The sequence below is a fragment of the Lepidochelys olivacea genome (genome assembly GCF_965140295.1).
Source record: "Lepidochelys olivacea isolate rLepOli2 genome assembly, chromosome: 1".
Classification (NCBI taxonomy): domain Eukaryota; kingdom Metazoa; phylum Chordata; order Testudines; family Cheloniidae; genus Lepidochelys; species Lepidochelys olivacea.
Genome location: NC_140411.1, coordinates 180,543,145 through 180,570,095, shown reverse-complemented (window position 1 = coordinate 180,570,095; position 26,951 = coordinate 180,543,145). Strand labels below are relative to the sequence as shown.

The 26,951-nt window shown below is 40.2% G+C and overlaps 1 protein-coding gene across 19 annotated transcripts in view; it reads right to left on the bottom strand.

Annotated features, from left to right (window-relative positions):
* Positions 1-26,951, bottom strand: part of ROBO2 (roundabout guidance receptor 2) — a 644,167-nt gene that overhangs the window by 56,183 nt on the left and 561,033 nt on the right. For 13 of the 19 annotated variants that reach the window (XM_084645672.1, XM_084645685.1, XM_084645684.1 and 10 more), the window contains 5 exons: positions 20,280-20,462; positions 10,481-10,523; positions 8,811-8,938; positions 1,741-2,022; positions 1,264-1,389 (listed from right to left, as the gene is read on the bottom strand). In XM_084645672.1, coding sequence (XP_084501798.1) covers positions 1,264-1,389; positions 1,741-2,022; positions 8,811-8,938; positions 10,481-10,523; positions 20,280-20,462 — 762 coding nt within the window. The remainder of the gene's footprint in view (positions 1-1,263; positions 1,390-1,740; positions 2,023-8,810; positions 8,939-10,480; positions 10,524-20,279; positions 20,463-26,951) is intronic. The other 6 variants (XM_084645686.1, XM_084645677.1, XM_084645674.1 and 3 more) reach the window with 1 other exon arrangement.

Here is a 26,951-nt window from a genome sequence, read left to right as displayed (position 1 = left end):
TTTGAATGAATCCAGCCCTTGAACAGAATCTGCCAGTTGGACTGATTGCAGTACAAACAACACATTTAAAAGCTTGATACTGTCCTCTGATACCTAGCACATACTAGGTATCAGACTCAAAATCTCGGAATAGAAATGTTAGCACTTGAAAGGAGGAGCTAATTTTCTAAGATACGTGTCAATGCACCTCAGATTAGAGAGCAAGTACAAACATGTAAAGTACCACAGTACATTAACTTACAGTCTCTTTTTGCCAACACAATAAGCCTATTTTCTCATCTAACTAGAATCAAGTTATTGTTTCCTGTAAAATGTGAGAATACTTTTGGCTACTTAAGTTACAGGCCAACATTTATAGCTGTATGATCTCAACATTTATTTTGAATCATCATTAAAACTGACCTACAGAAACCATTTCTATTGTTCTGGTTGCTTCAGTTTATAACAGAATTTCAAAGGTTGCAGAAAAAATATGTACCGTTAGTTAAAATCCCTATAACTCTTTCCTAGTGTGCTTAAATGAAATGACATACTTTCACTTTAAACGCAAATTTTTTGGTTTTGGTTTTACTTTAAAAATGGCATAATTTTACAATAATATTATTTCAACAAGGTTAAAATTAAAGAGTATTTATAAAGAAACAGCATTCATTGTTGTTCAGTGAAAATGTGTTATGTTTCCAATATAGCATGCAGCACCCACATTCTATTTACATTATGTTTGTATGCAGACTTGAAACCATTTGTGAAATACTAACCATCTTGAGGATTTCTTTGGACCTGAGAATTTTGCTGTTTCTGGTGGTTTTGTTTATATAAAGTTTATAACCTGGCTCACAGGAGCTGGGATCCAATAATGATTCAACAAAAATATTAACCAGTTCATGAGGCTCAAAAGAGATAATCTGTACTGTAAAGTGAAGACTGATTTGGGAATAAATTCAACATTGTACTAGAAGGGTGAGAATGTTACAAAGTAAGATTTCCAATTACACTGAAAAGTAAAAGATACAAAGTCTAGAAAGATATTCCTATTACATCTTAACAGGTTTCTTGTGTAGCCTGGACAAATAAGATGTTGTTTTTTGTAAAAGCATGTTTTTATAGACTACAATGACATGTTCAGTGAACATGGACAGACACAATATTTGACTGTAAATTGTGACTGAAGTAATCTCTTTTTCATGGTTATAATCAGGACCACAGAGCAAGCTGCTTACAAACACAAATACTTCTCTTTACACACGTTGTAATGAAACCAACCTGAGAGGCTGCCACTTCTTTCTGAGCTGTTGTGAGAGCTGGTGGTGCTGAAATCCTGTGACTGGTTGTGTGGCATTCTATTAGACAATCCCTCAGCCAATCGGTAGTCAGGGATGTAAAGTAAGGCTAAGGGTTAAAGGGCAAAGGTCATAGTGACATCATGTGATTAGTTTACAGCACAAGCACATGCAGAACATGCAGTTAGCAAGTCAGAAGCAGATGTGATGGGACTGTGGGAAATGTTTTACCTAGCCTGTCCTAATGGAAATACAGATGGGCTGCAGATTACGGTGAGACAAAGAGGACTAAAGCACAGAACAATTTATTTTGAGATGGTGTAAAGAACAGTATGCGTGCAAGGTGCGTGTTATTAGTTAAGGTAAATATGAATAATAAATCATAAACTACAATTTTCTAATTCATGCACAGAAGATCCAGGAAAATAAACAGACTCAGGAAAATAAGAGCAGGAATCACCATTGTTGCCTTTGCTTTGGTCTGGCAGAGAGTAACCGAATCCCATGAGGTCAGTTTTTTGCTGAATTGAGCTTTTCCACTGCGGGTCAGGTAAGTCGACTGCCAACTCATGGATGCTGTTGGAATGCAGAATCTGCGTGGTGGCATATGGTGTAGCTTGTGTGATTTGGCTGGAACTGTTGTAACTAGTTTTGGTGGTGAAGTCAATGCTGCTGTAAATGGCCCCATCAGAAAGCATAGTGGCAGTTTTATCCCCTTGGCCTGGCACCGGTGGCAGCACATCTGTGGTGAGCATAGGGAAATGGAACAAATCAGTGATGCACAGGAAGCCTGAAACTATCAAGGTTTAAGATGAAAAATAAATGTGTCATTCTGCACGTTTGCATTTCAGCTGAGACAGGGTCCATGAGCCAACGAAGGGAAGATGATGTACAACCATTGCCAAGCTATCAGCATCTGTGACAGGCCTACCACTTGTCCTTCACGTTTCACTGCCTAAAATCATCTTTTTTCTTCCATACCTTCAACTGTGAAAGTGAAGTTTGGAATATTTCACTACTGAAGAATATTTTCGATTGTTCATTTCATGTCAGAACCAATTAAACTATCTGGGCTTTAGGGAAATGATGAAAGAAGTTAATCTACAAATCACAGAGGAAACCACCTCCCTGAAATATCTAGCAAAACTACTGAATGAATGCCAAGGCTTCTCTAAGTAATTCTTTTCAGGGCACAAAGTGCATTTGTCTAAAGTTTTCGAAAGTTTTTTTCCATCAGTTTATCTGGTTTGATTTTAGAACCTAAACAAGACATTTCATCTCAACAATACAGGAAAACTGACATGAATAAGTCATTTCAGAATGTGACAAGATTTCAGCTACACTCAAGAGATTAAGGTGATCAATCAATTATAATGATACAGTACACTGCTGGAAACAGAGAACAACTCAGTTCAAAAACTGTACTATGTATAGATTGAAATTAAACCTTAGAAACAACATATCTGCTCACTTTTCCACAGGCTGAATCATTTTACATATTGCAGAATTATAATTTTAATCCTTTAGATCTAAATTCTCTCTCCTTTAGAAATTTCACAGTGACATTTACTGGCAGAATATTAGATTTAAAAGTGAACACCTCTGAAGTATGAAAAAGTGCCGGGAAGGTGACTGGTACAATGGCATAGGCAGGAACACTGCTCAGTTTATTATACGCTCCCAGAGCCAAGTATTTCAAACGTGGCTCTTTTTCTAATTTGTTTAAGATCAAAAAAGTAGTCGTCAGTGTAGAATCCAACTGTTGGAAAACATGCAAGCACCCTTCTGCTTTTTAACATGATTGCCAGCTGCTGGACATGGACTCTGACTGTAAAATTTGAATCATAATAATTATGAATACTCCTAAATTCAGAATGCTCAGATCTGGGGTTCAACCCATTGTAAAAATCAGGGTCATTTGTTGGCTTTTTGGGACTATTTCCTACTATGTGTATGTCTGTACAGCAACTAGCACAATGGGACCCTGTCTTTGGTTACAGCCTCTAGACACTAATATAACATAACTAAGAACAACTACTATTCTGGGTTCAAATGTCAAATATGGACAAATTCAGAAGATTTTGGAAATGAGGATTTGGTTTGGGCTCATCTGTATTTTTAACTTTTGCAGGCACCAGTGAAAGGATTTAGATATCCAATGATCTATTTGGTGAGGCACAATCAGGTATATAAAATGGTTAAATTCTACCATGACTACAGATTAATTACAGGCACAGAAGTGAGATATAATCAATGAAGAGCACAGCTTGCAAAACGAGAGTTAATTTTTTCAAAAGTCAGGCAGTTAACATCTACTTACATGGGTCTAATGTACTTTCAGTGTTCAATTTACAGCTATACAGATTTTTTTTTCCCAACTACCAGCCCTACAAACTCAGCCTGAGATCTGAGAGTCAAGCTGGGTCCTATCTGGCTTGTGTACCATCACCAATAATAAAGAGTCTACCTTGCCTCAAATGGTTCCATGACGGTGCAATGGAGTAAACAATTTTGTTAATGATGTACAACAATAATAGAATCCAGTATAATCAGCCTGTGTTGATTATGGCTCTGCTGCAGGGATGTTAGGAATAAAAAACAGCAAAATATACTTGTCTCTGACGTAATCAGACATGACTCTAAATATATGCACAGAGCAGATCACTGGTGAATAAGGCAGTGTCATTTCTATATAGTCACTTTTCAAAGTAGAATTGCACTTCACTGCAAATTTTATAATATAACACCTCCCTGGTACTTGGAGATTTTCACTTTGTCTTATTACCAGCGAAGCATAAGTTTCCCATAAATATTAGGAATTTTCAATAGAACTATGTATTATAAATTGATTGTTTTAGTTCAATAAAATGCACATGCTGAGCACATGAACTATTAAATTGTCAACTCACAAAGTAATTATATAGTAAAAAATCATGTGATTATTATTTGGCATGTTTAAAACTCAGTCTTTTCTTTTTTTAACACCTTTTTGACTAAAACACTAAGCTCTCTTGGTTTACGAGTCAACACTCAAAGTAATGATGCCCGAGACCTTCCAAAAGGGCTTCCAATGAAAGCACAGAGGAAAAAAGACCCTAACAAATTCAAACAGCTCCCCCTCTCTATTCCTTTCCTCAACAACCCCGTCTCTCAAAAAATCTTTGAGGCCTTCTTTATATATTATGGCCCTGAGTGAGACCAGCCCTCCAATGAAGCTCTGCAGGGGTAGAGAGGTGAGCAACAAGATTCCTCCTCTGTAGAAATGCTCAAAAGCTGCTCACAACAGCCATTCCTTGCTCACTCCTGCCTCCCACATGACCCATTCCTCCAAAAGGAGTAGAGAAAGAGGTGAGGAAATTTCCTTGTCCCCTCTATACCATCCTATAGGGCTGATTGTTCATCCTCCTACAAGGCTTAAATAAGAGTATTTCCAAGAGCCCACCACATCCCCCCCATTCTCCGTGGGAGGTGTCAGGGCTTGGGGCTTCAGCCCCCATGGTGGGCCCGGGGGCTCAGGACTTCAGTCCTGTGGGAGGCACTGGGGTTTGTGGAGCAAGGGGCCTTGGGGCTTTAGCCCTGTGGGACTAAAATATTTACCAGAGCTCTGCTCTGGACAGCTCAAATTGAATTTAAGTCCTACCCTCATATGAAAGTAGCAGCACCTGGAGAGTACCGTGTGTGCTTCCTCTGAGGTGATGCTGCCTTCTGGGCTATAGCTTAAGTCACTATCTAGCCCTATATTTAAAGAAGCAGAAAGGGGCACAAACATAATTCTATTTTCTTTACAAGTCACCTTTAAAGCAGATGAACATTTCATTTTGAGTCAGCCATAGTACACAGGAAGAACTGTGCTTTTTACCACCCTGAAATAAAAATAATTTGTATATACTGCTTATCATAGAGCTTAACAAACATGAAATAACTAATTAATCCTCAACACTCTGGTGCGATAGGAATTGTTCTATTCCCACTTAGCGTTTTAATCTCTATGACTGAAGTGCCTAATTTGCGACAGTAAGAAGTAATACTGAAAGTTAAGTAATAACAACAATGATTTTACAGACTGGGGAAGTGAAAGAGGTGAAAGTCAATATTTTCAAGAGTAGTCTCTGATTCTGGATGCTAAATTGGCACCTTGGGCCTGAGTTTTAGAACTGCAGAGTACCCACAACTTCAGATGAAGCCAACGGAACCTGAGGCAGCTGAGCACTTCTAAAAATCAAGTGCATGTTGAGCACCCAAATATTGAGGTAGCCAAAATAAGAGACTAGTTCTGAAAGTTTTGGCAGTAAATGACTTGCTTTTGGCAACACAGTCAGTTGCAGATCTGGGGTGGGAGTCAGGAGCTCCCGACTCCAAGTGCTACACTCAGAATCATAGAATCATAGAATATCAGGGTTGGAAGGGACCCCAGAAGGTCATCTAGTCCAACCCCCTGCTCGAAGCAGGACCAATTCCCAGTTAAATCATCCCAGCCAGGGCTTTGTCAAGCCTGACCTTAAAAACCTCTAAGGAAGGAGATTCTACCACCTCCCTAGGTAACGCATTCCAGTGTTTCACCACCCTCTTAGTGAAAAAGTTTTTCCTAAAATCCAATCTAAACCTCCCCCACTGCAACTTGAGACCATTACTCCTCGTTCTGTCATCTTCTACCATTGAGAACAGTCTAGAGCCATCCTCTTTGGAACCCTCTTTCAGGTAGTTGAAAGCAGCTATTAAATCCCTCCTCATTCTTCTCTTCTGCAGGTTAAACAATCCCAGTTCCCTCAGCCTCTCCTCATAAGTCATGTGTTCCAGACCCCTAATCATTTTTGTTGCCCTTCGCTGGACTCTCTCCAATTTATCCACATCCTTCTTGTAGTGTGGGGCCCAAAACTGGACACAGTACTCCAGATGAGGCCTCACCAATGTCGAATAGAGGGGAACAATCACGTCCCTCGATCTGCTCGCTATGCCCCTACTTATACATCCCAAAATGCCATTGGCCTTCTTGGCAACAAGGGCACACTGCTGACTCATATCCAGCTTCTCGTCCACTGTCACCCCTAGGTCCTTTTCCGCAGAACTGCTGCCTAGCCATTCAGTCCCTAGTCTGTAGCTGTGCATTGGGTTCTTCCGTCCTAAGTGCAGAACCCTGAACTTATCCTTATTGAACCTCATCAGATTTCTTTTGGCCCAATCCTCCAATTTGTCTAGGTCCTTCTGTATCCTATCCCTCCCCTCCAGTGTATCTACCACTCCTCCCAGTTTAGTATCATCCGCAAATTTGCTGAGAGTGCAATCCACACCATCCTCCAGATCATTTATGAAGATATTGAACAAAACCGGCCCCAGGACCGACCCTTGGGGCACTCCACTTGATACCGGCTGCCAACTAGACATGGAGCCATTGATCACTACCCGTTGAGCCCGACAATCTAGCCAGCTTTCTACCCACCTTATAGTGCATTCATCCAGCCCATACTTCCTTAACTTGCTGACAAGAATACTGTGGGAGACCGTGTCAAAAGCTTTGCTAAAGTCAAGAAACAATACATCCACTGCTTTCCCTTCATCCACAGAACCAGTAATCTCATCATAAAAGGCGATTAGATTAGTCAGGCATGACCTTCCCTTGGTGAATCCATGCTGGCTGTTCCTGATCACTTTCCTCTCATGCAAGTGCTTCAGGATTGATTCTTTGAGGACCTGCTCCATGATTTTTCCAGGGACTGAGGTGAGGCTGACTGGCCTGTAGTTCCCAGGATCCTCCTTCCCTTTTTTAAAGATTGGCACTACAATAGCCTTTTTCCAGTCATCCGGGACTTCCCTGGTTCGCCACGAGTTTTCAAAGATAATGGCCAATGGCTCTGCAATCACAGCCGCCAATTCCTTCAGCACTCTCGGATGCAACTCGTCCGGCCCCATGGACTTGTGCACGTCCAGCTTTTCTAAATAGTCCCTAACCACCTCTATCTCCACAGAGGGCTGGCCATCTCTTCCGCATTTTGTGATGCCCAGCGCAGCAGTCTGGGAGCTGACCTTGTTAGTGAAAACAGAGGCAAAAAAAGCATTGAGTACATTAGCTTTTTCCACATCCTCTGTCACTAGGTTGCCTCCCTCATTCAGTAAGGGGCCCACACTTTCCTTGGCTTTCTTCTTGTTGCCAACATACCTGAAGAAACCCTTCTTGTTACTCTTAACATCTCTGGCTAGCTGCAGCTCCAGGTGTGATTTGGTCCTTCTGATATCATTCCTACATGCCCGAGCAGTATTTTTATACTCTTCCCTGGTCATATGTCCAACCTTACACTTCTTGTAAGCTTCTTTTTTATGTTTAAGATCCGCTAGGATTTCACCATTAAGCCAAGCTGGTCGCCTGCCATATTTACTATTCTTTCGACTCATCGGGATGGTTTGTCCCTGTAACCTCAACAGGGATTCCTTGAAATACAGCCAGCTCTCCTGGACTCCTTTCCCCTTCAAGTTAGTCCCCCAGGGGATCCTGGCCATCCGTTCCCTGAGGGAGTCGAAGTCTGCTTTTCTGAAGTCCAGGGTCCGTATCCTGCTGCTTACCTTTCTTCCCTGCGTCAGGATCCTGAACTCAACCAACTCATGGTCACTGCCTCCCAGATTCCCATCCACTTTTGCTTCCCCCACTAATTCTACCTGGTTTGTGAGCAGCAGGTCAAGAAAAGCGCCCCCCCTAGTTGGCTCCTCTAGCACTTGCGCCAGGAAATTGTCCCCTACGCTTTCCAAAAACTTCCTGGATTGTCTATGCACCGCTGTATTGCTCTCCCAGCAGATATCAGGAAAATTAAAGTCACCCATGAGAATCAGGGCATGCGATCTAGTAGCTTCCGTGAGCTGCCGGAAGAAAGCCTCATCTACCTCATCCCCCTGGTCCGGTGGTCTATAGCAGACTCCCACCACTACATCACTCTTGTTGCACACACTTCTAAACTTAATCCAGAGACACTCAGGTTTTTCTGCAGTTTCGTACCGGAGCTCTGAGTAGTCATACTGCTCCCTTACATACAGTGGTACTCCCCCACCTTTTCTGCCCTGCCTGTCCTTCCTGAACAGTTTATAACCATCCATGACAGTACTCCAGTCATGTGAGTTATCCCACCAAGTCTCTATTATTCCGATCACGTCATAGTTCCTTGACGTCACCAGGACCTCCAGTTCTCCCTGCTTGTTTCCAAGGCTTTGTCCAGACTGACAGACCAGACCACACCTCTCTCCCCTTCTCTACTATTGCTGTTTCGATGATAGATTTAACGATATGAGTAGGACGTATACGGACTGGAGATAGTGAGCTAAAATGCTGATAAAACCTAAACATTACTAATTAGCAGTGTTGTTGTGCTTTACTGTATTGAACCAGGCAGCAATTTTACAGCATTGCTAAGGCTCTTTGATGAATAACCCCCCCACCCCCACAATATATATACATGTGTACAAAACAGAACCCAATATGAAAAACAAACTAAAGTGAAAATAAAATGCATTATTCACTGTATGATGACATGATTCAGTAAAACCCACCTCCACGACCAAAATTCCCAAGATCGTTGGGTCCGCTAGTGCTGTTGTTTACTGGCAGACTGGTGGCAGGCCAAGAGTCTGCAAGCCAAGGATAACTGGGGTCACTTGCATTCAACAGACCTGGTCGACTGAAGCGGGATGAAAAAAAAAAAAGGAAATGAACATGAAAATATGTCTGTCAGACAACTCTGGACAAGATTGTGATTGAAGAGGCTGCATCATTTTCCTCCTGCCACAGGATGTAATAAACAGTTTAGGAGACTTCAATATATTTCAAATTAAAATTGTGTAGGCTTTCATGCTTTAAAGACCTTCAGCAGTTAATTAAGGCTATATAGAAAATAACGTTGGCAGTTGAAATGGAACTAGGCATCAGTCGTGATTCTGCCAGAATCCAAATGAACTCTGTTGTCTGTCTGAAACAGGGAGTAGGCTGGCCCACTGAAGGATTCTAAACAAGGGTTGAATGATAAATTGCCACTTCAAGGGAACAATCACTCAAAATAACTGGTCTGTATCAGCCATTTCCAGGACTTTGGGTTACTATTTCTTCACTCCTTGAATCCCAAATGTACGCCTGTCATCTATAGGCTGGTAGCTCTTTCTTTGCGTACTCTTGTATAGTTTAGAGGCAAATAAGTTTGAGTGGGATTAATGGAAAGTTCACAAGAGTATTTTTATCTGTGACTACAGCATGCTTTCATATTCTTGTAATATTAAACTTTGAAAGCTGTAGTCAGACTTGGATATCTCAAAAAGGGAAGGGAACTTTGGCCATAAGACACTCTGCACTCACTAAGCACAGGATAAAAAATGTAACCCTATCCTGAAATTCAGCCTGGCAAATGTGGCCAGTGCTTTGTGTTTAGCAAGGAAAATCAGTCTCTTAACATGAAAAGCACAGTTCTGAAGGTTTTCCGGATTATTAGCACACTTATGAGGAAGAAGCAACATTTGTAATCATTGTAGTTTTTTCTGATAGACCCCTTCTGGTACAATCCCTAAGAGAAACATGGGTTTCTATGGAAACAGCAATAAGAAGATCCAGCAGTTTTCTTGCCACATCCACTAGCTCTCATTAGGCCTAATCTCTTTTTGCTAAAATATTGATTAAATGGGAGATTGGAAGTTATTACCAGGGCCTAATTACAATCTCCATATTGGCAAAGAGAAAATAGATGAGGATATATGGGTTTGTTATCAGCTTTTATCAATTTCAATTGAGTAGCCAAAGTTGTGGAATCCAGTCCCATCAATCTACAACCTATTTATCATCCATGAATCATTTATTTTGTGATCGATTATGTGTAATTGTTCACTCACAGCAATTTAGAGGGAGCCAATAAGGAGTCTTAAACAACAGCAACTTCATTTGCTAATGTCTAATTAATGCAATAAACATCCTGGTAACAAATGAACACATTCCTTGTGATATTTACTACTAATTTCTTCTTGGGCATCTGGGAGATATGAAACATCTGGACTTGATTCCTCTAAAGTGCCCAACAGATAGATCATTAAACCTTGTGGTAAGCCATTTAATTCCTCCCAGACTTGTCAGTCTTATAAATGATCTTTTATTATAATAATCCTTTATCTATAGAAAAGTTCAAGTTCCTCATCAAAAAGAAAATAGGATGGAAATAGATCTTTTTTAACAACAAACCTACCTTCCATTGCTCATTAGTCCTCCATCTCCTCTTTGAAAAGTGACTGTTTGGGATTTTTAAAAAACAAAACAAAAACAAAAAAAATTAAAAATACAAGAGAGGGAAATAAAATCAGTTAGTAATAATTAGTAATAAAAAATTAGAGTTTTTATCACTCAAGACTAAAACCTCTGGGCATCATAACACAATATAACACAGCAGTTACAAGAAAGAAGAACATGCCACATTGAGAGCTTCCACTAGACAGATCTAAATCAATCTGCCCTGTAGCCTGTAAGCCAAAATTGCAGGATGGCTAAAGAACCCTGAATTTACTATGGGTCCTCTGACATGACTCTGTTGTGAGAGACTATGTCAGGTGGTGAAATTGTATTTTCCTGGCATGCTTCTGCTTCAGTGTACAATGACATTACACTGGTATGTTAATGACATCAGAGTCGTGATGCAGCAGCATAATGCCACCACACAAATATTTAGTTCCATAGGATAAATGCAAAGAGGTGGCAGCCCTGCTAGAATTCTAGTGGAGGAAAAACAAGTATAAATCCTACCTCACTTCCCTCACACATACAAGATAAAAACATCAAACACACAAACGCAAATACATCAACGTTACATGGGGGGAAATCCCTTCAGTCTTGCCCTGAAGGATGCCAAGGATACACTTTGAAGTATATGAATCATATTAGAAATCCATAAATGGACCCTTGACAGAAATGTCCCTGCCCCCAACATATATTCACAGGGCATATTTCAGGATGGCCCCACAGTTGTAAACCCCATTTCTAAGGTGCTGCTTTCGAACGTAGGGCAATATAGGCAGTCCTATATTGTGGTCCTATGTTATTAATTCCTTTATATACTAATTTTAAACCAATCTTCGATGCACACTTGCTGAATAGCAAGTGCAATTAACGGACTGCAGAAATCACTAGGTATTGTGAAACAAGGCCAATGAGCAGACCTGGTCCTTCAGTGGCAATAATCTATTAATAATTTTCAGAGATAATTCCAATTAAAGTGTCCTACAGCAGACTATTTTAGTGGTCCAGCCTGGATCCGGAAGATCTTGGACAAAATCTACATCTACAAATGAAGATTGCAATTTCAGATGGAAAGAAGCTCCATGGTCAGCTCAGTTAAAAATAACCCCCAAATAGGGAATTCTGACCACCTTCCTGGGGTAGCCATCTTCATCAATAAATATACAGTAACCAAAGCATTTGCAAGGTTCTCCAGCTGTTACCCCCACCAACATAGAAATACCTTTGTTGTATCTAGGCTTACTTTAACCAACTCTGTCAGATACTGCACTCTGAGCCAGATAACAATACAGCACCAAGATGGAAATGCCATGATTAGCAAAGAAGTTGATGTAAATCTGAATATCAGCAGCATACTGGTGATACCTCATATTTTGCCAGTTTATCAGTTCTCCAAGGGGCTTCACAATACACATTTAACAAAATGTAATGGTGATAAAACTAACCCCTTTGGAATCTCATATGGAAGGGCTTTTGGGGTTGATGATTAATTATCCATTACCACAGAATGGACTACCGTTTCTACTGGAAAGCCACTATAGTTCTATTTCACATCAGACTATTTAATAGCTGTATTTTGAAAGAGTTAATCTGAAACAATTAGTGAAAAAAAAATCGAAAGCATGGGAAGTATTAAATAAAAACCTGCTTACAAAAACACCACATCCTAAAAACATTGCAGCTAATTAGCGCTCGATCTGACACTACTTTCCAGTTATGTTGCTTTTTAATGGACTATCAAGTGATTGTATCACTCTTTGCTAAAAGTGAATAAGCTAATGCTAAAGAGCTGTGGATATCATTTGCAAATATGCAAATAAATGGGTGCTGTCTGGCTATGTCTCAAAACATGTTGTTAAGAAATGTATTAGTAGAAACTAATTTAATGTTCTTTTTCTTCCCCATCTTCCATTTCATCCAGACGTTCTATCTCTGTCAAAGCAACAAAGATATAAACCCAGAAACAGACCACTAATATATTCAATAATGAACTTTATGAATTTGGTTTACTATTTCATAGGGGGCTTCCAGGATAACATAGTGTACAATGAAACTAATTTCACACCTGAGATTAATATGTTTGTTTAGGCTACAGACTGATATTAACATTTTAATTTTAAAAGAAATATTGTCACTCTCTGTGTGTGTGAGAGAGAAATATGACAAATGGGGAAAAATAATATTTTTGGTCACCTACATATTTATATCTGTAGGACTCTCTAGCACAGCTAGAGGGGGGAATACAGAGGGAGAACATATCAACAACTGTCCCCAGAGGCGTTCTACTTGCAGAGCCGTGGAGTATGCAAGATACTTCTGAGCATGCTGGGGAGCGCATCATGAGAAGACATGCCTCCTACACTCTTTGTATTAAGCTGTAGTTGATCTCCGCAGGCCTGCAGTAGTCTGCTGGTACAGAAGATGGGTGGATGCCACCACTCTGCCCCACCTTTGGGTTCACTAGCATCTAGTGGTAACCCTACCTTGTCCTTGTGCAAAACGTCACTTTCTAACCATCCAATAAAAGCCTTGTGCTTTAGGGGAGAGATACAGCTAGGTATTGGCTGAAAGAGAGAGACCCATCAGAGAGAAACAACTATGGCAGTGTTATTGGTTTTTTATGGGTCAGGTAGTGGCTGGGCGTGTGTAGGTGCATGTGGCTTGGAAAGAGGAGGCTCCTTATGCTTGCTTTCACCTTGCACACTGATGCAGGAATGGCTACAACCTTCCCATAATGTGGAACAAGAAAATACCCAGTCACTGTTCTTGTTCAACAGGCTCCTTCCGATCAAATAAACTCTCCAATCCAAGGCTGTAGATCTTTTTTTGAAAGCAGAGGACGTTACTGGCAGATCACAAAATCATTTTGTATTTCTGATCCCCTCGGAAAAAGGGCTACCTCAGATTTGCAGGAGCACATCCATTTCTCTTAGAGTCAATAATAAGAAGAAAAAGGCAGCTAAAGGCACAAAAGATATGGTCAAGCTGCCAAAATAAGCACTTTGTTTATCACTCCTGTCATATGTTTTGTCAGCAATTTTGCCTGCAGTTTGATTTCTGAAATTACAAAACAGGTCTAAATGCTGAAAAGGAGCATATTTAATGCAATGCAGTCTTGTAGATGTCAATGTAAAATAAAATGCCCAGACAAGCTGGCTTTATTCAGGCTGTTTCCATTTCAAATCGATGCTGAACAGTCTCGAGGGGCAATGGAGGAGGAGGAAGAGGAGGGTCTCTCTATCACTAACCCAACCCATCTTCTCTTGTCTTTTATCACTGAGAAAGCATGAAAGGTCTTTCAGCATTATCTATATCTGATATATGTTCTTAGAATGGTCCTTAGTCCTGCATTAGGTGCCGGGAGGAGATTGGCTTTCAAAAGAAGATGGGGGAGGAGGGGGAAAGAATAGTGATTTCTAAGGGATTCTAGCCAGACTATATTGCAAGAGCTGCAAAAATGCAGAAGTGCATTTAAACTGAATACAATGTAAAGAAATTATACAGTATATATTTGTATGAAGAAGAGTATATGTTAAAAGAGCCTTTGTGTGGTTTTTTAAACATATAAAGAAGTACCGATGCTATTTATTAATATTATCTGACAAGGTTAAACCTAATCTTCATGCCTGCTAGAACTGGAAAAATACGAATATATGGTAAGTTGACATTTTGAGGCAAGAAGCTTCAGAAAGCTTTCTATGTGCCTATCTAGAATAGGCCACATTTTCCTGTCATAAATGAAAACTTTCATGTTGCCAGCCTAGTCTCATTCCTTTTCCTGATAAGCTGTTCCCCAAATATGAATGCAGATTAATCCTCTTTTAATAAGCATTAACTCAGAGCAGACAATCAGTGTATAAAAATTCCATCAACTCTTCTGCCTGCCTTTGGATGATTCTGTCAAATAATTTATACTCCTCTAACAATTTTACGAATTATGCAAGAAACATTTAGAACGCCATAATTTCCTGGTTTTAATTTGTTTATATTTATTAAGTTTCACAAAATCTTTAATCCCTTAGGGCACTAGTCACTAAATAAGCTTACCTACTTATAACTGAACATACACATTTACTTTCCTTGCATGGCTGATGGCCTGTGCACTCTTGAAAACACCTGGAATATTCAAGTGAGTGGTTCTTGGCACACCAATGAGTTGGAGAACACAAAAAAGATACACGGATATATTGAGAGGTTCCAGAGTAGCAGCCATGTTAGTCTGTATCCACAAAAAGAAAAGGAGTACTTGTGGCACCTTAGAGACTAACAAATTTATCTGAGCATAAGCGAGTCTCTCTTGTTTCCACAGGAGTATGTGCATTTACTGTACAGAAATCTGTGTAGAAATGTGATGACACATTTGTAACTTTCCCTGCTAAATGAATGAATTCAGTTCCAGAATTGTAATGGACGGGAGTGAAAGAACTTGCATATTGTACTAGAAGGGATATCTGTTTTGTGCCAGCTCCCCTTCGTGTCATGTCCAAACCTGTGGTGCATGTTTGTATCTGGGGAATGTGAGTAGAGGGTGAACATGAAAAACAGGAAATTAGTGTATAACTCAGTTTCAATGTGCATAGCAGCAATTTTGCTCTTCTACAGGGTGTCAAAGGTGCACAGAAATGTCAGGCCAAATTGTCCTCTACAATCTGCACTACCAGTTGCTAAATAAGGAATAAATCATGCATTTGTGGTGCTGACAGACCTCAGTGTCCAGCTTTTGCTTTGCTAATACACTGCCATCTTCCAAGAATATATATTTAACCCACTGGTTCCGGTTTTGTCACTACTGCTTCCCAGCTAGTGGAGTCACTTATTTCATTCACACGGTAGACGCACATGCCTTTAGCGCTTTAAGTCTCAGGTTCAATCCCTGCTGACAAATCATGCCGGGGATGTTACAAGCTGTGACCTGTGAACCAGAAGGCTACATACGTATTACAGCTGTTCCATTGTAAGTAAACAAAAACCATGTCTGAGGTCATATTATTCATTATTTGTGAATATGTGAAAATGTTCACCAATCCAGAAAGTTACCTAAGTTTTAGCTCAACAGATTAATCTTCCCCAGGCCAACTATGTACCAGCAGCATTTCATTTGCCATTTACTATTCTTCTGATTAAAATATTTCAGTGATTCAGTCATGCAGCAGAAACAATACCTTTATGGTGGCCAATCACACAACGTAAATAGCAAACAGTCAAAGTGAACAATTCACAAACGACCCATAGTCCGAAATTTATCAGTCCAAATATTTAGCAAATATTTTCAAATAATGAATACATACCATTTTAAAAAATCATGGTCAGTTTGTGAATAATTTGCAAATAGACTTGGAAAGCAAAAAAAGATCTTCACACAAAATAAACTAAAAAAATGTTCTTCCTTCTTTTGTTTGTTTTTTCAAAACTTTCCAACCAGTTCTGTTTATGAAGCAAAGCAAAAATCTAAATTTATCACAAATACACATAATGAACAGTTTGACCAGTTCTTTTACATATTCAGATATTCATGTTTATGTATTCATGAAGGAAGCAGATGTTTGGCAAAATGTGCTTCGTTCACAAACAAATATATTCGGATTAATTCACCTCCAATGTAACTTCACTGAAATTCACCTCTGATAAGGTGAATTTGGTCCTATGCCTGTCTAAAAATGTAGGCCTGAAATCTATTTTAGCATACATGGGTTACAACTGACTATGGAACAACCTATAGCCTTGAGTCTTCTCAGATCTGTACAAACAGGGAGGTGTCTGGCTCAGTGAAAATTTAAACATTTTGTGACTGTAGATCATGTAACCAACTCCAAGTTCATACGGTCAGGAATTTCATGTGGATTTGAGACTCTTCTTGGGGAACTCTGAGCCTAGACATAAATCAGTAGATTTTGTTAATCTCCAAATGCATTTTTGTGCTAATTGTGACAGTTTCTGAAGACCATGGGTCAGATTTTGTTCCTTTGTTCCTCCACTGTAAATGGACTTCATTGCAGTAACTCTGGATTTACTCATCATGAGGGAGATCAGCATCTAGCCCAATGTGTTCAGAACACACACGAGTTAAGATACTGATATACAGTAGTACGTGATTAGGGTTTAAAGCATTCACATTGTGCCTCCCAATGAAATGAGAAAAGCATTTCAGGCTGTAGACAAAACTGGAGAGAAGCAGCAAGAAGGGAACAGTGGAAGGTTCCAATGAGCAGCAGGGAGAGGAGCTAACTGTACAGGGAGTGTAGAGAATGAGCATACTGTGAGGAAAGGAGAAAGAGGGGGACCCATTAGCACAGAGGAAAAGGAGGAGGAATTACGGCAGGATAAGCAGAAGCACCATTTTAAAGGGTCTGTTTTCAAGTAAGCCAGGAGTCTGGGGGCTGCTGGAGGATTCTGGGTACATTTTGGTGAGTTTTAGGTTGCTCTCCTCTACTTTTTATTGCAACTTTCTGAGGAGAAAATAACCTAAAATTCACCAAGAGGCATGCACAGCCTACTAGTAGCTGGGAGTCCAGTGGCCCACAAGCCCCCAACTTATTTGAAAAAATGTCCCTTGTCAAAACTCTTGGCATGTGGCAGGTATGACTGGGAGGTGTACTACATGCCACAAAATGTGGCACACGTATACTGGAAAATACTGAAATACATTGGCCAGGTACACTGCAGTGCATGGAGATAACGTAAGAATTTTTGAGATTGTGACACTCATGCTTAGATATGAGAATTGAGGTCAATTATTCGTATTAATTATTACAATTAACTGGATACAGTGTATGTCTTGTCCATACATATGTTGGCAAAGCTGTTTGCAACCTGCTGTTTCAGCCACAGTTCGTTTATTCTTCACATAACTTTAATCACACTCATGATAATGGCCTACCGTATGTTATGCCTTGTAAAAAAATGATAACATGAAGCTGGTTGTGGATTGGACAGGCAGAACAAAGGCAAATGCTTCAATGAATAAAAAGCTTTAAAATGTCTTAAAGACCTACCTAGTGTATCAGTGTGTGTGTACGGGTTAATCACTGGCTTGGTTTGACGTAAGTGCAGATCTGAAAACCCCATGCAGAGGTAGATTCATGTAAAGTGAAGAGTGGAATCTGAGATGAGTTCTTCTTCTCTGACCAGGTGCAGAGGCCTTCAGAAATTTGCAAGTTAAATACACGAATCCTCAAGAGCAAAATTTGGCCCTTTGTGACTAAGGCCTGACTATCGTAGTTATGTTAGTTTAAGCATTGCCCTGAAAATTACCTTTCAAAATTGCATAATTTAGAAGGGTTGGATGAGTAAGAAGTATGCGGAATTATAATGAAAGAGAAGTTAATTGTGGTAGATTGTAGCCTTCTTCTGAAATCACTAGCAGAGTCAATACCACATTATTATAACAGATGGGGAATTGCAGTGTTTCTCCTTGCACTTGATTTTAATTCTGTGTACCTGCTATGATTATAAACACTTATGCTAATGATTGCAATGACATGTTGGTGAGGTAAGAGACAGACTAATGGACAGTACCTGCAGGGGTGAAGGTGAAGGACTGAACTGCAAAACAAGAAAGCAAACACATCGTGAGTTACAGACTCTGATAACAAGCACTAATTGCAGGGCACAAGGTTCCTTTGGAATTCACTCATCTATGGTTTAAAATCATATGCAGGTTATAACAATTGAGCTTTAAGCACTAGTCAGCCAGCAGCCAGTGAGAAATAAAGGTTGAAGAAAGGTAAATAGCGAATTTTGACAATTACATTTGATGGAAGTTAGTTCTGAGGTGGGCATGCTATCCTCCTTATCATAAATATTAGGATGAGTTCTGAAACATGATGTCGTACGAGCTTTCATTGTTAAGAGCATACAGCATTTCACAATTCTGATAATGGCCATCCTGTGTCATGATGCAATGTTCACATAACGTTTAGGTGCTGCAAATGTCATGAAAAAGAATGAGCTACATTAGACAACAGCCTGTGGTAGTCAATTTAAGTTGCATTTTTAAAGTATAGAAGACTGCTCACAAAAATGTGCCATGCCAACTCACATAGACATAAGCCAATAATTCCTCTTCTGGAAAAATTAGGCTTAGTATGTATTTAGTTAGTGCATTTGAAGTACATGAAAAGGTATGACACCTCCATAAGGAAATGAGACTGCTAAAATCCTGATGCGTTATCAGTTTAATGTAAGAAAGTAATGAAATAATGTAACTATCTCCTACTGTTAATTATCCTCATTAGACAAACAGATAGATAGATATAGATATATCTATCTGCATGAATTAACAAAACCTCTCAGAGTAGAAACTGTCATCATGTATATACACATTATTAATTACAAGGGAAGAAAGAAAACACCATGTGCAAACACCACAGCCTACTAATAATGTAACTTCACCACTGTGGTCACTCAGGCTCACTCTATAGAATTAATAAGAAATCAACAAGATTTTGGAGTGAGTTTAGCTTGGCATGCTAATACTGCCAGCAGTAAACATGCGTGAATTGCCATCAATGCTTTACCTGGGCCAAGTCATGAAAGGTGTTTTCCTCCGTGAAATCAATAATGTGCTAAAATTAATTAGTATATTGGGCAAAAAAACTAACTGGAAAAAATATCTCAATATTTTAAGAGTTATTTTTCATGTAAAATTGGCCAAAAGTTGGAGGTTTTTTTTTCCTTGGGGGTTTTTTGAATAGATTTGTATGCAATTTTATTATAACTATCTGATTTCGCCACAACCCACAGGAAACTTGAGATATATCAGCTATAGGAGTGTTACCAGTCCTGACAAAACAGAATAAAGAGATCTGACAGGGAGAATAAGAGAATTTTTATTTTTATTTTTCCCTTCCAAATGTAATTCTCCTAGGCTAGATTGTGACTGAAGGCAGAGCCTTGAGCAAAATGTGTGTGTGAGAGCTGCTCCACAGTGCTGGGGTAGCTCCAGGAGGCATTGCGCTTCATAGACATGTCTGAGACACTACTTCTCACCTACTGCAAGTTAGTAATTTATTGCTTGCCTATACTAGCACTAAATTATTACTTCCCCAGTACAGGCTCAGCTATTCTCGCCAGTGAGTTGGGGTGGACGGAGCCAATGCTCCCATTCCCCTCTCCTTCCTTCCTGAGTCCCCAGCTCCAGATAAGGAGTGAGTGGATGATTAGCTCTGCTTACTTGTATGTGCCTAATAGGGTGACCAGATAGCAAGTGTGAAAAATGGGTCAGGTGATGGGGGGTAATAGGCACCTATATAAGAAAAAGCCCTGAATATTGGGACTGGCCCTATAAAATCAGGACATCTGGTCACCCTAATGCCTAAACCCAAAATCTGGGGCAAACATAGGAGTAAAGTGGTGAAGTTGGTGGGAGATTCATACTCCCTCTTACTGTCATGTGGTTATGTAGTCTGATTCACAATCTAGCTCATAATTAGAGTTCGGAACACTGAAAGACTGCCTTTTGCAACAAGGGTTGGGTGAGAGGTACAGTTAACCCTTTCTGTACTTTTGTTATGCTAGATGTGCTGGAGATGTAAAAGACTGTCTTACAGTAATGATGAAATGTGGTCCAGAGCAATGCATTTAAAGCTTCTCATACACTGGCACTTTTACAGAACACATTAAACAGGCATACAACATTCATCCATTCCACCTTTATTTGTAATACCACCATTGTTAGGGTTGGGTTCTTTAAAATTAGTTCTGTCCTGTTTGTGATAGAACCTGACAAGTTTGTAGTAAATAGTTACTGTTCTTACCAGCATAATTGCTCAGCCCCTTCCTCTTCTTTCTTCGCCAATACAGCCAGATGCTGAAACCCATCAGAATTACCCAGCACGCCCCACCAATGCCAGCTATAAAGGCAGGCTGCTTGACAACATCAGTGATTTGCTCAGTTATGCTGTTGTTATTTTCAGTGATGACAACTTCATTACGACCCCCTGAAAAAAGGAAAGTCAATATTACATGTTTATAATGTACTCTGTAATTCAACCAAGAACCAGAGACCTGAAATGGAAAAAAAACCCACAACAGTACTGTGCTTCAAAATAATTTTCCATGGTGGGGTACAGGTAATTAGGTGTGGATTTATAGGATGTTCAAATATAGATTTGAAGGCAATGTTTCCTGCAAGAAAACCTACAATCCATTTCAGTTATTCAAACATATGTTAAAAAAATACTACTGTCCCCGTAAGCTAACAGATGGCAGCTCACAGTCAATTTTTGTGAAATAGTCTTGATATGGGTGTAAGCAGAACACCCCAAAGAGAGACAAAGAGACAAAGTGACTGAAACACAGACCTTAAGCTCTCTTGATTGTATCTAATGATTTGGAATTTATTGACTTCCTGCATATGTGCCATTTTCTTTCTCCTGATTTTAAAACTGAACTGGTAGCTCAGTAGCTGGCTTGATAACAAGCCCCTAATCCAGTGGTTTCCAAACTTGTTCCACCACTTGTGCAGGGAAAGCCCCTGCCGGGCCAGTTTGTTTACCTGCCGCGTCCACAGGTTCGGCCGATCGCGGCTCCCATTGGCCGCGGTTCGCTGCTCCAGGTCAATTGGAGCTGTTGGAAGTGGCGCGGGCCGAGGGACGTACTGGCCACCGCTTCCCGCAGCCCCCATTGGCTGGAGTAGCGAACCGCGGACACTGGGAGCCGCGATCGGCCAAACCTGTGGTCGTGGCAGGTAAAAAAACTGGCCCAGCCCGGTCCGGCAGGTGCTTTCCCTGCACAAGTGGCAGAACGAGTTTGGGAACCACTGCCCGAATCTAAACTGTTATCTGTGGATGGATGTCACACAAATGCCAAAGTGTGGAGCTCCAGAACTGACAAACACTGTGATTGTTCAGTTATTAGAAACGTGCTTCAGAAATATCGCACCTCTCCAATCTGAGCCACAATCTCAAAAATTCAGCAGTTATAGAAATATGAAAATCAGAGAACATTTTCCTCAAAAAAAATGAATAGTAACCTTGTATATGTTTGGTATAAAACATCTTACTCAGTGTGGGTTTTTTTAAATGATGCCAAAATTATACAACCTTAATGTTCAGAGCATAGCCATATCTTGCCCTCATTTGTGAAACTACTTACAGTGTTTTTAAGATGTAGAGGAGAAGATTCAGTGCTGCATATGCCGTATTATAAAAAGCAAATATTTGGACTCTCAATTACAGGAACTAGCAAATTATGGGAGCTAGCAAATAAGGACCTATCACAAATGTAGGAAGTAGAGTATCTGTAGCAATAAAGTGGTTATTTCAAGCAAATTGTTATAAATATTGTAGCATTATGCCTTGCTGTGAACATTTATATATTCCTCTTCTATAATTCAGCAATGGTTAAATTCACTGTTCACTTCTTGGAACACAACTGCTGCTGAGTCAGCATACTGGCTGTAGTCTAAAGTAAACAAACAAGGTCATTTGCTAAAGTAGATGCAAGAAAGAAAAGACTAAGGACCTGAATCTTATTCGCACTAATGCTCCTTTACACAACTCCAGCAGCCTTGCAGTGGATGTAAATGTAATATCCCTTTTAATGCTCCCTTTCATTACCAAATCAGTGTAATGGGGCCTTAATATAAATGAGACTCAAGTCCAGAGAACATGAGAGCTCACTTTACTTCATTATGCTCTACTTGTCTAACCATACCCTATCTGTCAGAGCCTGCACCCCTTACTCAGTCATTGATGTCAATTGCAGCATTGCCTTAGTGACAAGCTCGGTTTAGACCTTATACTGCATTCAGAGGTGGTTGAAGTTACTTATTAATAAATGTGATGTAGTGTATTATGTTGCTGGAACTGCTGTTAATAATCCATGTGATTTTATTATGCTTTTTCCCTATCTGATTATTCATATCAATCCTTTGTAATTCTGACTGTCTGCCTTTGTGAACAAATAGTTCAAATGTTATGCTGGATGTTGGCTTGGTTTGAGTAGTTCTGTTGAAAAATCACTGAGAATTGTACTATAAAGAAAAAACGGAATTCTAGGAAACACTGGAGAGTAGAGTCAAGGGAGAAAAGACCTTGACTGATTATGGCGGCTTGTTTGGGAGAAGGCAGCATGCAGGCTCCCTTATATACATTTGGAAATGTCAAAGCACTGCATTGCATCGTGCCTGAAAATTAAACCACAGGCTACAAAACCTGCCACAGTGCTTTCCAAAACTTTTCATAGAATCATAGAATATCAGGGTTGGAAGGGACCTCAGTAGGTCATCTAGTCCAACCCCCTGCTCAAAGCAGAACCAATCCCCAACTAAATCATCCCAGCCAGGGCTTTGTCAAGCCTGACCTTAAAAATATCTAAGGAAGGAGATTTCACCACCTCCCTAGGTAACGCATTCCAGTGTTTCACCACCCTCCTAGTGAAAAAGTTTTTCCTAATATCCAACATAAACCTCCCCCACTACCATTACTCCTCGTTCTGTCATCTGCTACCACTGAGAACAGTCTATATCCATCCTCTTTGGAACCCCCTTTCAGGTAGTTGAAAGCAGCTATCAAATCCCCCCTCATTCTTCTCTTCTGCAGACTAAACAATCCCAGTTCCCTCACCCTCTCCTCATAAGTCATGTGTTCCAGTCCCCTAATAATTTTTGTTGCCCTCCGCTGGATGCTTTCCAATTTTTCCACATCCTTCTTGTAGTGTGGGGCCCAAAACTGGACACAGTACTCCAGATGAGGCCTCACCAATGTCTAATAGAGGGGAACGATCACGTCCCTTGATCTGCTGGCAATGCCCCTACTTATACAGCCCAAAATGCCATTGGCCTTCTTGGCAACAAGGGCACACTGTTGACTGATATCCAGCTTCTCGTCCACTGTAAATTTTAAATTTTATCCGGCCAATTATCAAAGCCCCAGTGTTTCCCACCCATTATATGGTAGGAAGGCCAAACACTCAGTGGAAACCAGTGGGTAAGGAAAAGATGAGAGGGAGCAGTGGCTCCATCAGATGTTTTCCTCTTCTTTGGTGCCCTTGTAACCCCTCACCATAAAGCGGAGACTCCCAGGGCCAGAAAGGAATGAAATCAGTGTGTTTTCCCCTTCCATGGAGCCTCTCTCCTCGTGGACCCCCGGGTTGGGGCTCAAAGGGCCGGAAGAGGATGTGGTGGGGTGGAACTATGGAGCAGATGTACTCTGGCACATGTGCTTTTGAGGACACAGTACATTTTCTCGTAGAAATCTGGCTGGGAGCTAATGTTGTTCCAAGCACCATTAACTTTCTCTTAATTCCTGCTGAAGGCAGCCTCTTCCACCCCTTTGGATGCTTGTAGAGGAAGCAAGATGGTGAGGCAATGGAAGCGCTGCTCCTGAAGAAGCCATGAAAACGGAAGGCCAGGGGAACACTTTGGACATGCTAGCTTCTTGAATAGTTGTCCATGAATCCAAAGAAAGGTAAGGCACTGCACTGAATGAGCTCTTCCCTACCATCTACTGATGGGGGGGAAAGACCTCAGGAGCAGACCATATTTTTATAGTTATATCCACTCTGTCTAGGTGACTAGCAAGAATACCTACTCTGCCAAAGTAGATCAATTTTGGCTGTTTTGGGTTAAAATTAAGACTTGGATGGAGGGATAATAAAATATTATCCTTATTATATAACTAAAGGGCAAAAAAACCCCCCCCTGTATTTAATATCCCTTAACTATAACCTCACTTGCTAAGGGGAATAGTGATGCCAAATCCAAGTGAAAGTCAGAGTGTGTTGGGACAGGTGCTCCTATCTGGATGTGTAGGCTCTGTTAAAAGGTTCTTAGATACCATTTTACCCTTCTCCTCCAGTGTTTAAGGAAAGAGATGATTTTCTGTCCATGCAGAGTCTTTGATCTTAACAGTGATTGCTACAGCTAAAATCATTAATAATCTGGTCTAAATGGCTGAGCCTGAGACCTGGTGAGCGGACAGTGCTGCAGTGACAGACAACACAGAAGAGGCAGCAGCAGCAGGTGAGGTTCTCCGCAGCCTGGTGAAATCACTAGAGGGAGGACTGGGCTACTGCTGGAACACCAGAACGCAGCTAAAGGAGCCGGGTGAGGCAGGAGCTGTGGCGGTGATAGTGGTGGGTAGTCCGAGGCATCACTCAAACCCAACCTTTCCCCACCCCTCCGGGCAGGAGGTGGACTCCGCTAAGCTCAGACAACAAATCATGAGGGGGGAGTGCAGCGAAGGGAAAGGAGAGTGATGTGTTAAAGGGACATTCATCCATTGGACTTTTCACACCACAAAGGGCTACCACCGACAACACTGTGGGGAAAGTATTTTACTTACGGCTTGCCTGCTTTTGAATCATCACTGAGGTGTTTTCCCAAATTACTGCTGTGTTCCCTCTTCTTTTAATATACATTGTCTTTTGTTATACACAGACAGTGTGCATGCGAGCGGAGAAGTACGGCCTTGGAGAGGCACCCAGGCATGATGATTAGTTTTCCCAGATTTCTAGGTGGGGGCTTGAGCTAGTTGTGTTTTGTAATCTTAAGAGGAACCCTTAAATATGAACATAGCCCTTGTTGCTACTGGCACCACCTGGTAGAAAGGTTACAGAAAGGAATCTTGTTTCCCTATAGAAACCTTAAGCCCTGGGCTGGACATTCTGCCTTCACAATGAGGTCAGAAACAGGTCCTCCATGAGTAGCGGATGCACAAGAAATTCCACAAGGAGAACCTCAGAGGAGCTTTCAGATGACTTTATCCCCTCCCAGACCCTCTTCTGGAGGAAGATGCAATCTGTCTCCAAATTAGGTCAATCTACCTTCTAAGTTAGCAGCCTGGATGTTTGTTCTACCCTTCAGTGCTCAGCAATTACATGAGCAAAAGTAATAATTCATTTTAATGTCAAAATAACATATGCTTTGTGATTTCAGGAGCTGAAAAGTAAACAAACACAGATGCATGTTTCCTATTGACGTAAAACAAAATTAATCTAGTTGTAAGGAGTTTGGGGAACAAATTACATTCATTTTGTATTTATTTATATGATATTTAATCAGAAGTAATATATATGTCATCCAAGGTATCAGTGTACTATTTCATATACTGCAGGTGTTTCTATAACAATGCTGTCAGTTCTACTAATTAGAACACATATGAGGGATGTGTGTGACCTGTAACGCTCCATTGTTCTTGCAGACAAAAATATAATTAAATATGTCTTCCTCCCATTGGAGAGTAATGAAGAACAAAACTAATTTGTTGGACCAAAAATTAATTAGATACATCAGATCTGATTGTACCTATTACTGTGAAAGTTTGCAGCTGTTCCTCATATTATTACACCAACTATAAAATGTAAGTATGAACATGCCAACTGATTACTGAAATAATAGCTATATTATTAATCAATATTATTTTAAAATTGATTTCTTCTTATAATCCAACTACATTTTCTTCTCCAGCATCCTCAACACTGGTGAGCAAAACTTTAGTTTTTTTCCTATAAATAACAAGTTTGACATATATTTCTTTACAGAAGCTTTGCAAGGCTTAAAGACAAGTGCAGTTCATGGAAAGAACACAATTCATAACTGTTTCTTTGTATTAGACCAAGCAATCAAAGTATAGTTTCAAGATAGTAATTACAAAGCACAGTAAGAAAGTATTTTAATGTAATTAGGGAAGAAAAATGTATTATAGATATCTGGATATGTCATTAGAATGGCAAGGTAAGATATCACTGTGGTATTGTTTATACTGCACTATAGCTGTGCAGATAATTTTAAAAAAATCACATTATGGTCCCTTCCCCATGTAATCAAAATTTATCCTGCAAACACACGTATGTGAGTAACTTTATTCACTTGAGTAATCCCAGGGGAATAAATTATAGAATCACCAAAATGCAGGGCTGGAAGGGACCTCAAGAGGTCATCTAGTCTCTGCACTGAGGCAGGACTAAGTAGACCGTCCCTGACAGGTGTTCGTCTAACCGGTTCTTAAAAACTTCTAATGATGGGGATTCCACAACTACCCTTGGAAGCCTATTCCAGTACTTAGCTATCCTTATAGTTAGAAAGGTCTTTTCTAATATTTAGCCTAAATCACATTTGCTGCAGATTAAGCTGATTCCTTTTTTGTCCTACCTTCAGTGGATATAGAGAATAATTGACCACCATCCTCTTTATAACATCCCTTGATATATTTGACAACTGTTATCAAGTCCCCCGGAAAGTCTATTTACATAACTAAAGTTACTTACATAAGTATTTGAGGATTGCACCCTATAATGATTCCCCGTTTACAATTACATTTTGAGACCTGTCAGTTAGCCAGTTTTTAATTCATGTAATGTGTGCTATATTGATTTTGCATTATTCTAGTTTCTCAATCAAAATATCATGTGGTACCATGCCATCTCTTAGGGAAATCTAACTATATTACATCAACACTATTACCTATTACCAACCAAATCTGTAA